At 38.5% G+C, this 12534-nt stretch overlaps 1 protein-coding gene across 6 annotated transcripts in view; it reads right to left on the reverse strand.

The window, feature by feature from the left end:
* The window catches only part of Samd12 (sterile alpha motif domain containing 12), a 384995-nt gene that overhangs the window by 158789 nt on the left and 213672 nt on the right, over window positions 1-12534 (reverse strand). For 3 of the 6 annotated variants that reach the window (XM_048802057.1, XM_048802055.1, XM_048802054.1), the window contains exon 4: window positions 11314-11454. In XM_048802057.1, coding sequence (XP_048658014.1) covers window positions 11314-11454 — 141 coding nt within the window. Of the gene's footprint in view, window positions 1-4770; window positions 7076-10188; window positions 10295-11313; window positions 11455-12534 lie in introns of those variants that run through there. The other 3 variants (XM_048802053.1, XM_048802052.1, XM_048802056.1) reach the window with 2 other exon arrangements.

Raw genomic sequence — 12534 nt, forward strand, 5'->3', positions numbered from 1 at the left:
TGTCACCCAGGAGAACACTAAGGATTGAAAAAATTAGGGAAAAACAACTCAAAGCAGGCGGATGGTTTCTATATTTCAGTTCTTGCCATTGTCTTTACTGGTCAACTCAATACACAAAGATCACAAGGAAGTAAAGAAGACTCTGAGACAGACAGAAAAAAATAAAAGAACTTCTGGTTAAACGTTGTTCATGGAGAAAGATGATCCAAAATGGCTTTGTAAGTACTCTTTGCTTTCTTATTACAAATCCATACAAAGATTGATATTGTATTCGCTGCAATGAGAAGCTTAACTGGAAAATGAAATAGAGTTAGAAAATCAGATAAAAGTATGACAATGAAACTTAAATCAGTCAAATCACACAAAGGATCCACTTTCTGCGGAGCACTATGCTAGGAGGTAGGCGTGCAAAGAAAAATCAGAGCAGCATGGGGATTGTCCCTGGTCTACTGGGGACATAGGGACACTTCACCACCATGTCTCCATGAAAGCTCCTCTTCTTGCCTCAAGCCAACCTTTGTTCAAATGCCAAATCTCTTATTCTTCAAGAGCCAGTGCATGTGTCATACCTTTGGCGAGTCTTTCTCATCCCACCGATTCCCTGGGGAGGCTAAGTTCTACTTCTCTGCCATCAACAGATATAGACAGCTCCATAAAGACACCCACCACCCTACTCTCATTGCTAGATGAGGTGCTTCTTTTTGTCTCTAGTACGTACTATAGGACCTAGAGTGCACAGGTCAAGGAGCAAATGGGCGTGGTGTGATGAACATGTCAATGTATGAACAAATAACTCAGTAATGCAGAGGGGGAAATGATTGGTTCTGCTTGAAAGATGAGGTGAAACTTGTCAGAAGAGGTGACATCTCCTCAAGACAAGGTTCTTCATGAGTTTTATATGCTACAACCATACAAATCCTATGAAACAGATCCCACCCCTAACTTTACAGTAAAGGTATCATAATAACTGGAAAGTAATTTCCCCAAAATTAACACATCTATGAAATGTCTGGAATGGCTTTCCCAGGGGTTGCTAAGACATACGAATTTTATTCTGCAGGCAATTGTAAGACACTGAATGTTTTAAGGTTAGAAATAATGTTGCCAGAAATCTATGGATATTAACTATGGCAATAGAAGTGGGAAGTTAATTGAAGGATAACTGAAGGAGCAGAGCAGACATGAGAGATCAAATGATAACTAGGAGGGAAGGAAGGACAAATTCACACGGTGACAAGGGAGGTGGGAGCCAGGGAGAGGCTGGCAACCCATGTCACAAGCAGAGCTTGGGGCTTGTTCACTGATTTCCATGTGAGTTCTGAGGAAATGGAGCAACCGATGGCTACTGTGAGCCTTCTGCATCAGCTTCAGGGGTGGAGTGATGGAAATATTAATCTTGAGAGGAAATGCAGGGGGAAGAACAGACAGGGAACATGGTGGAAAAGACAATGGGATTATACAGAGAAATTCTAAATTTGGTATGTCAGAAGAATACTCAGAGGTTCACATTTTCTAGGGAAAGTAAAATAAATCTGAAGCTTCAGGGGGGTCTAAGAAGTAAATTTGAGAGTCACTATGAATTAGGGGTTGACTAATGGAGTGGGTGAGAGTTTCTGGAAGAGTGCTAACTGAGAACAATGAAGGACACCCATCCCCAGTAGGTACGAACAGAAAAACATTCAGGGATTGGTAGAGAAAAACAGCCATTAGAAAGGGAAGAGGAGAACCAGGAGAGTTACTATGATCACCCCATAATTGAAAGCAGGTGATCAGGGGTCATCTGGGTTATCTGACCATAAAGCAGAAATGTTGAGTGTGCTGGGGACCTACGTGAACATCATATTTGAACACCGGTGCCACAACTAAGTAAAAGACACTGAAGAGCTATAAATTGAGATAGTGTAATTTGACATCAAACAAGGCCATCAGATATCATATGCATAAAAGGGAATCTGATGCTCGTATTTTCTGTTACTGGTGTAGGGCATATTAACAGATTTTCTTCCTAAGGTAAGAGACACAAGGAAGGATTCCTCAATGACAATTGGGGAAAGCCATAGAGTCCTACCTGGTACATAGATACTGAGAAAATTTTTTATTGAATATGTGAGTTAACAGTGTACATGTTTGGCCTTCATCTTACTACAGATGGTTTACAAGTGACTCTCAGGAAATTAGGGGGTTCTTAAGACAGTAGTGGCTCCAGGAAGCAGTTGGTGGGACTTCGACACAGATGCAGTGAGTTTTCAGAAAACCTTCCAACATTTTTTAATGTAGGATGGCCAATCTCCAACCCCATTATTCTGCTTTTAGAACACTGACCTGGCAGTTTCTTATGAGGCAAAGCATATTTATGATACAAATCAGTAATTTCACTTCTACATACTTCCCCAATCAAATGGAAACCAATGTTTATACAAAAACCTTTATGTGAATGCTTATGGTAGCTTTATTGTGTGCTACAAAACTGCAAACGACCCAAATGTCCCTCAACTGGAAAATGGATAAACAAACTGTGGTCAGGCATCCAATGGAACACAAATGAACAGCACTGCACACCAGTGTCCTTCAGTCTCAGTGCCTGTTGGTAAGGAAAGGAGCCAGACTCTATCATTTCAGTTATATTCCACTCTGCAAAAGGCAAAAACCCAGGGACAGAATGGATTAGTAGTTGTGGGGGTGAGATGGGGGAAGACTGGTGGGACCAAGAGGGATGACGGCAAAGGAACACTGAGTGAATGTTTTTTTGAGCAATGGAATCTCCGTATCTTGAGCATAATGGTGGTTATACAACTATGGGCATTTGCCAATGCTTGCAGAACTATACACTAAAAATGACGAATTTCTCTATATGTAAATTATACGCTAATAAAAATAACGAGAGAAAAAAAACACTTGAGTGGGAATTAAGAGAACTGAGATCTAGTTTGAGTCATGCCACCAACTAGCTTGTAACCTGGGGGAATCTTCTAATCCCCTCTGAGTCTTGGTGTTCCCATCTGTAAAATGTGATCAGACAATTTCTCAAGAGTTGATTGCTCTATTCTACAAAGACTCCCTCCTTGAAGCAAGGTGGTGGACCAGATGGCCAATTTCAGTTCAGCTGGCCCACTTCAGTAGCTGAAGTATCACTGCGGAGGTGACTGGACTAAAATACCCATTCTGCACACAGTTCTGAAAAGTCTTCTTAGATTAGAATGCAGTGTTTCTAATTTTTGTCATTCCAAAAGATGGAACTATGGGAAAGTCCATCTGGTCGCACAATTCCCAACTAAATTTTGACACATATATTTGGACAATGTAGAAAAAGTCCTCTGGGAAACACTAACATTTAATGAGCCAAAACTGGCCCTGGTAAACAATCAGGCTTTTCTTTTTACATTTTGCAGGCACTAATTATAAAGGCAGTTGAAGATGGCAGTGTTTACTACCATCATCTGCCTTATCTTTCAGTTGGGACACTGCTTTTCATTGAATGTACCCAAATCTCACAGCTGAGACATTTTTATACTATTCATTATTTATAGCTAAGAAAGCCACTGAAAGAGACACCCCAGGAGTGGGTTCATATTATAGCACCCCTTGAATTGAGGGAAAAACTTATAACTTAAAGGGAAAATACCAAGAATAAAAACAATAATCTTCATGTCAAAAATGTCAAAAGCTCACAGTTTTACCTTATAAAGCATAGGTCCATCAACTGTGGCTTGGTAAATTTTTTAATTGTGGTAAAAACCATGTAACATTAAATTTAGCATCTTAACAATTTTTAAGGCTACAGTTCAGTATTGATAAGTATACTGAGACTACTGTGCAACAAATCTCTGTAACATTTTTCCCCTTGTAAAACTGAAACTCTATATTTGTAAACACTTCTTCTTCCTCCCCCAGTCCCTGGCTGCCACTGTATAATTCTGACTACTTTAGACATTTCATATGAGCAGTAGAATCATACATTATTTGTCCTTTTGTGACTGGCTTATTTCATTTAGCATTATATCCTTCAGGTTCATCCATGGGGCAACCATTGACCAGATTTCCTTCTTTTAAAGTGCTAAATATTATTCCATTGGCTGTATATATGATGCTTACTTTATTCATTTATTGATAAACACTTGGGTTGCTTCCAGTCTTGGTTATTGTGAATAATGCTGTAGTAGACATGGGTGTACAAATATTTCTTCAAGACCTTTCTTTAAATTCTTCTGGATATATACCACAAAGTAAGACTAATAGATCATATGGTGATTCTCTTTTAAATTTTCTGAGGAAACTCCATATTGTTTTCCTTAATAGTTACACAATTTTACATTCCTACTAATAGTGCACAAGGGTTCAATTTTTCTATATTCTTTTCATTTTTGCTATCCTAGGATAGAACATAGGGCCTTGCATAGGTTGGACAAGTGTTTTACCAGAGAGATACATATACCCCTAGCCTTTTTTTACTTTACTGAGACAGAATCTCACCATGTTGCCCAGTTGGCCTTGAACTTGTGACTCTTCTGTCTTCAGCCTCCTGAGTATCTGGGATTACAGGTGTGCACTACCACACCCAGCTCAATTTCTCTATATTCTTGCCAACATTTGTTATTTTTTTTTAAATTTTTAAAACTTGTTTTAATTAGTTTTACATGACAGTAGAATGCATTTATATACATTGATATATCATACATAGATGGGATATAATTTCTCATTTTTCTGAGTATACGTATTGTAGAATCACATTGGTCATACAGTCATATACATACATAAAGTAATAATGTCTGTTTCATTAATTCTACTATCTTTTCTTTTCTTTTGCTAGTGTTCTAATAGGTGTGAAGTGATATCTCATTGTGGTTTTCCTTTGCACTTATCTAATGATTAGTGATGAACATTTTTTTCTGATGGTGGATGGCCATCTGTGTACCTTCATTGAATAATTATCAATTCAAGTGTTTGCCTGTTTATAAATTGATTATTTTTATTGTTGCTTAGTTGTAGATACTAATCCCTTACCAGATATATGACTTAAAACATTTTCTCCTATTCTATACGTAGCCTATTCATTTTAATGGTAATTTCCTTTTATGTGTATCAGTAATTATTTTTTGTAAATAAAGTTTTACTGGAACATGGCTATACTCAATTCATTTAAGTATTTTCTGTGGTTGCTTTAGCACAGTGCAGCAGGTACATCAGACACTATATAGAAACTGCAAAGATTAAAATGCTGTCTGATCCTTTACAAAGCTATGTTTTCCCACATCTGGAATAGTTCATATGTCATGAACTGTGGTATATGATTTCTACATAAAATCTCACTGAATCAGCACTCTGAGATGGGCATTCTTACCTCATTTGAAAGATCAGATGCAGAGAAGTATGATGGATAAAAACTTACTGGGGAGTTGGACCTGTATCAGGCTTTTTAGCATTTGTCTGATTTTAGATATATTACTTAGGTTCTTGGTCCTCACCTTTCCCTATATGTGCACTGAGGCTAACAAATAGCAGTGGTCATGGTAAGAAAAAAGGCAGGAATTGATGTGACAGCTAGTGCATGCTTTGTAGGTAATGAATAGTTAGTACATATTAGATATATGAAAAACAGCATTCGGTTTCCCTAGGGAGTTTTTCTTCCTAGAAATATGCCCATTATTAAAATGTTAAGAATGACCTTCATATCCTTGATTATAAAATGACTTAGAGGATCCTAAAATAATTGTCCACCACTGCTGTGTGTTATGTAAAGCACCTTTCCCCCAATTTCTCATGAATCAAGCAGAAGGAAAGTGTAATAATGATTTTCCAACTTCATACTCTGTTTCCCAAGAGACAACTAGAGGTATCCTGACCCCGCTGAGTTTCCAGCAGGGATGTGCAATCAAGCAAGACTATCAGATCGACACCTGGCTGTTCTGTGGACAGGACACAGAGGACCAAAGGCTATTAGAGGAGAAAATCACCTTGCAGGCACCAGAGGGATGGCATGAAAGCAAGGCCAAACATCGATTATGTTACTTGCAAATGTCAAGTATTGTGGCAACCTTGTGAATAAGAGCCAGGTGTGAGAGGCCAGGATTTCAGCTGAAGGACAGTTCCAGCTTCACACAGTGAGTTGTTTCAGGAGACTTTGTCATGATTCATTGATAGTGATTATGAGCGGATGTACTATGCATCCACTACACAGAAGTTCTTAAATGCCTTACAATTTTTGTCTTCTGTTAGCATCCAGCAGGACAAGACCAAGAAAAAGGCGGGTGGAGAATTCATGTTCCCTGTACTCAGGTAGCCCACAGTGGCTAGGTGGAGCTCTTCCGCTCCATTTGTGAGTATCTTGGCTGCAGTCCTGGGGCTCCTAGCCAACTGTGTGAAAACACTGGTGCAGAATCAGAAGCTCAAGAAGACTTTAATACCAGCAACCAAACATGGGAGAGGTAGGCTTAATTATTATTTTATTTTTCCTAGAAACATGCAGAATGAGCTTTCATATGCAAGTATTTAATTCAGACGTTGCATACAAACAGATGCAACTCTATGTGTGTGTGTGTGTGTGTGTGTGTGTGTTTAGTTTCTACAGCTAAAAGTGTTGAGAGAAAATCTGTGGAGTGCATTCAGTTGTTTTATTTTGGAATTGATTTTCACATTTGTGGCAGGCTCTTTTAAATATCTCTAGTGGGGGTGAGATTTCATCCTTTGTGTATGGAATTACTCTTTGGAAAGAATAATAAGAATAATTAGCTCCATATTTTGGAAATAAGATGGGTACTATTGCATGAGGAAACAAAGACAAAACTTAGAAAAACACAAATAATCCCTCTATAAATGAGCAAAGGATTTGTGATCTTTTTTTCCTGAAGAAAATATAAAAATGACCGATAGAGACACGAGAAGCCATCAGAAAAATGCAAATCAGAACCACAATGAGACATTACTTCACACCTAGGAGCATGGATTTAAGATAATAACGAGCTCTGGTGAGTACCTGGGAATCTGGTACACTCAGACATACAGGTAGAAATGTGAAGTGGTGAAGCTCTTCTGGCTTTTGTTATGTTTGGAGTTGCCATATAAGCCAGAAGTTCCATTCCTAGGATAGGCCCAAGAGAAACGAAAACAGGTGTTTACTCCAAAACCAGCACATGAAGCAGAATTAGTGATCATAGTCAAAATTCAGAAATAATCTAAATGCCTATCAGCAGATGGATAAATAAAATATGGTATAGTCATGCAATGAAATAGAAAGAAGTTAAATACTGACATATGCTTACATCATGGGTGAACCTTAAGAATTACCTCGGGTGAAAGCTAATCATAAGAGACCTTATGCTAGATGACTTAATTCACAGGAAATGTTCAGAACAGGAGAACAGAAGAACATTAGTTCTTTCCAGGAGCTGGTGGCTAGGGATGCTGGAAGAAAACCAGGAATGACTGTTGATGGTATGAGATTTCTTCACAGGCTGATGAAAATGCTTTAAAATTTATGACAACAATAGTTATCTCTGTGAATATACTAAAAATCACTGAATTGTACACTTTACCTGGGTAAATTATATGCTCTAGGAATATATCTCAATAAAGATGCTAAAAATAAGAGTTGCTGGAATTTGTGAGTTTGATTTAATTATCTGATTTCTACTGTTAGCTAAGTATCTTCTTTACTGTCACCCTACTCTGAATGATTTATATATTTTGCTTCTTTGATTCTTACTATCTCCTATTGGTTGGGCAGACTTATTGATCTCCATTTCAGAAATTAGGAAACTGGAACACAGGGTGATTAAGTAGTTTCCCTGAAGTAACACAGCAGTGAGTATTGGGCCAGGATTGAAAATTCAGGCCTATCTGGTGTTAATATTCACATCTTCTTCTTTTTTTAATTTTAAAAAACTTTTATTCTTTTGAATAGTGCAGTTTTTATTAACTTCTAGGGGAGTGTTCTGAATTTCCTTACACAAACAGAGCCCATACAGATATTTCTGCATTATCATTTCTTCCTCTTTGGCAGAGGTAGTACGCTATACATGTTGTTCTGAACACTGCCTTCTTCATTTCTCAGGACATCTCAGAAGTCCTTCCATACTGGTATGCTTCATTCTTGTGTTTACGGCTTTAGAGGATTCCAGTGCCTAAATGAGGCACCATAATTTAATTAACTGTTCTCCTTTGATGGCTACTTAAGTTTCTTTCCAAGATCCTGTGTTTTGAAACTACCTTCAAAGGCAGAAGGGAACTCATAAGAAATTCAGTCATTTTAAAAATAAAACCCTTTCCTCAAAAGTGAACTACTTTTATCAAACACGTTGGTTGGTTAAAAAAACAAACAAACAACAACAACAAAAACAACTGTTAAATTCCAATGTAATGGACTGATGTTATGTGCCTCCCAAAGTCACAGGTTGAAGTCCTAATTCCCAAGGTCGTCATGGGGCCTTTTAGGACCTGAGGGTAGGGCCTTCATGAATGGAATTAGTGCCCTTCTTAAGGCAGCTCCAAAAGAGATATTCTCTGCTTCTACCACTCCAGGATACAGTGAAAGGGAGGTCTGTGTTCAAGCAGGCCCTCCCCAGACACTGAATCTACCAGGACCCGGATTCAGGACTTCCCAGCCTCCAAAAATGTCAAAAATAAGTTCTTCTTGTTTACAACCTATTCAGTTTGTGGCATTTTATTTCAGCAGCCTGAATGATTCAGATAATCAATACCAACAAAAATTAATTGCATTATGCCAGAGTTATAGCCCCATGTGAGCCATGAAAATGTATTCCATTTCTATAAACAGGAGAGGCCCAGGGATTTCCAAAAACTAAACAGCATTCAGTTGTTCTGAAATCTCTGTACCTATTTAGCATATTGTTTCTGCTGATTAATATTTGTGGAAATGAAGAATAAGACATTCCTACTGAATCACAGATCACACGTATGGTGACTCTCCATATGATACCTATGTTAAACCAATCAGATTCCTTGAATGGAATGGAATTCCAATTCTTATTTTAGCAAAACGAGACACTGAATATTTTAAGGGTTCCCAGCTGTCTTAAGAACTTCTATTAGCAGTTTTAATAACAACTTGTCAATTTTCTTTCCCTTTTTCCTCTTGTAAAGAAACTATCACGTTAATAAGGCAATGGATTTTCTAATGGACGCCTACCTTAAATGAGTTTGAGCATTTACAGGTAAAGGGGAAGCAATAAGAAAGGTAAGATGAGTGCAGACAGGATATCCAGGACCAGAGACCGAGGGTCTCTTCTAAGGGGAATGGGAGGTAAGAACACCAGTGTGGAGCTTTTCAAAGGGAAAGAAAGTGCCAGTTGAATTGAAAAGGCAGGACAAGAACATATATTGAGCTTGAGTATCGGCTTGGGGAAAATCTTATGGTACACATCCAGGGTGATGAAGACTGTGGAAATGGATTTTGCAAAGCGAGTGCAGTGCAGATGGACAGGAGTGACAACTATTCCAGGTGTCAAGGCCACAGTGGATGAGCAGTGAGTGTGGGTATCATTCATGGGAAACAAAAGAGCCCAGAAGCTCAGATACTAACTAGAACCTGGACAGAAATATGCTGTGCCAAAAGCTTAAGAAAAAGTGTGTGCTTCCTATTATAACCATCATGTGGGTTTGCAGTGGGAGATTTTGAAAACAGAAGAACATAAAAAGAACAATTAAAAATCACGCGCAATCCTACCACCCAGTGAGAACCATGATTAAAATATTGGCAGACTGACTTGCATTCTTTTCTTTATGTACATATAAGAAAAAAAAAATATATATATATACACTCACTTCTATACATATATATTTTTATCTGCAAAATTGGGCTCATATTATCATATTATAAATAAATTTTATACACAGCCCCCCCATTTCATAAGTAGTTTCCCATGTCGTGTGTTCTTCCAGGATGTAATTTTAATGATGCCATTATATGTCTCCTATAAATTTAAGCAAAATCATTAGATTATTTCCATACTGCTGAAACTCTAGGTTGTTTCTAATTTTTTTTTTCCATCTTATAAATAGCACTGTGATGGACTTTCTTGTCATAAGTCTTTATTTATTTCCTAAGAGAAACTTAAAAGTATATCAGTATGTCACATTCAAAATTCATTCACTCAGCGGACCAGTCAGTACCTATAACTTCACCACTGGAAGCCTCTTGGGACAAGATTCAAAAAAACGCATAAACAAATAAACAATGCTATTTCCATATCACTCGCAGTCTATATTTATCCTTCTGGAGCAGTCGTCTTTCAGGCAGTACATTATTTCCTCCAGGCAAATGGACTATTACTGGGTTAATCTAAATGCAATAACAAGAAACTTGGCTGACCCAGATTTCTCCAATAGAAGTGTGCAAGCAATTACAACATTCTGCAGATTGAAGAATACTCAAGGCTCTCAAAAACACATATTTTATCAATCCTTTCATTTAAAATGATGCACAATTGAGCATTAAAAGAAAAAAAGGTTAGAGTCAATGTAGGATGATAGCAACCACATCTTAGGTAGATACATATTTACACATAGTGTGACTTAAGGTTTTCTTCTAACTTTAGCTTTTTTCCTCTGTCACTTCTATAGTTATAGGGCTTTTAAGTACTCTAAAACATGTTGAAGTTATTAATGATTCCTATTAAGAATTATATGGTCTTAATAGTCTAGTCATAAATTCTTTACAGCTTATATTTTTAAATTATTCTATTTTCAAGACACTAAAGTAAGGTTCTCATGATCTCTAGAGTATGTGTGTGTATAAATTCATTTACATAGGGACATTCAATTAAAATATTTTTTCTCTGACTGGCCAATAAAAAATAAAGTAAAACAAAACACAATAAACCCCCCACCTGTACTGCTATTCACATTAAATATGAAATCACTCAAATTCCAAAGGCTTCTCAGAATTACCAGTCAGATGAAGATATCTAGGGCTCCATGGTATACTTGTGCAGAGTGCACACTGTACAACTATTGAGGACACAACTGAACCCTGATCTATGTGACTGGTATCTGGAGTTGTGCAGTATGCAATCTATAATAGCTATATGTGAAGAACTTGAGGTTAGTTCTAATAGTTCTGTTTGCTTATCCATTACTTATTCATGCATCTTTTCCTCTAGAGAGCTATGAAAAATAAAAGTTTTGAGGGAGGGAATTGGGTCTTTAAATCTATGTAGTTTTTTTTTCTTTTAATTTTAAATGAAGGAAATTCTGCAAAGAAACAATAACAAATTCTCCCTGGCTCCCCTCTGTTACTATGAAAAGGCTTTCTGACTTCCATCTCCCCTTCCAGCCATCCAGTAGGAAGCAGTGATGTACCTTGTGTGAGTAACTGCAGGTTTCGGACTTCTTCTCGCACCTTCAGCTGGAGCACCTGTTGCAAGATGTGCTGCCGGAGGTTCTCCTGGGCTATCCCCATACGCTCAAGCTTTTTGTCCGTGAGTCTCAGCAGAGCTCGCCCTGAAGGGTTAAGAAATAGAGAACAACAGATGAGCAATTCGCTGGAAAAGAATTCCGTCTTGGTCCTAGTTGATACCCACATAGTAGAAGTTTCCAACCATACATACACTGCAGAACAGAGGGCCCTCCGTAGTCCTTGTTGACAAGAATGGGCAATTGGGATGAAGAAAATCCATATGTGTACGAAAACCCCAATTTGTATCTAATACATTCCAACTAACCTAAACGCTGAGTCAGATAAAATAGAAAATGTTTAACCTGGATATTTGGGTCACCGATGCAGGTTTCCATAGAAACAAAGCTCTTCATTGAGGGACAGGTTCTCAGGGGGCCACAGGAGCCCAAGGCACCAACAGCCCAGATACAGAACTGGATGCTCTAACTGGTTCTGTAGAAGCCCAGCAACACTGAGCCCAAGACACAATCTTGTCTCTGTGAAGCATGCATTTAGAGTCGGTTTTGAATCTTCAGGGCTCCCACTCTGGCTGCTCCTCTGGCACAGGGCTGGAGTCCATCTCCAGCTACTGGGGCTTTGCCTTAATCCCAACCACTGGCCCCAGGTGAGGGTTCCAGCAGGGCCAAGGGCAGGAGGAGCTGGAGAAGCTCAACAAAGCAAGATAGCAAGCCTGGGTTGGAGCCCTCAGTATTCACACCCTGGGCCTAGGTGGCCAGCATGGCCTCCTTGGATGCTGCCTTGCCCGCAGAGGTCTACCTGCTTCCCTTGTACCATGATTTCTATTAAATCCTCAAGTTCTCCCCAGCTGGGCTTGCCCTGAAATAAGCACTTCCACCTTGAAGGTTAACTATAAGAAATAAAAGGAATGATGGTTGTTAACTGCCCATGGCACCACCCTCTAGTCTCTCCTGACATCCTTAGGCATTACAACTGCAGATCTTTTCTCATTTCCATGACTGAAGGAGAGTCAGAGTCAACTACATGTGATCCATGGTAAGTCTGCGGGTATATTATTACATACTCCAGAAACTAAATGTTCTACCACGGTGAAAAAAAAAAAGACCACCAACCGGATTGTGAAGTTAATGGACATTTTCATCAAAGGAACAGGAAAGCCCCTGTGG

This window comes from Marmota marmota, unplaced genomic scaffold (genome assembly GCF_001458135.2).
Source record: "Marmota marmota marmota unplaced genomic scaffold, marMar, whole genome shotgun sequence".
In the NCBI taxonomy this organism is placed as follows: domain Eukaryota; kingdom Metazoa; phylum Chordata; class Mammalia; order Rodentia; family Sciuridae; genus Marmota; species Marmota marmota.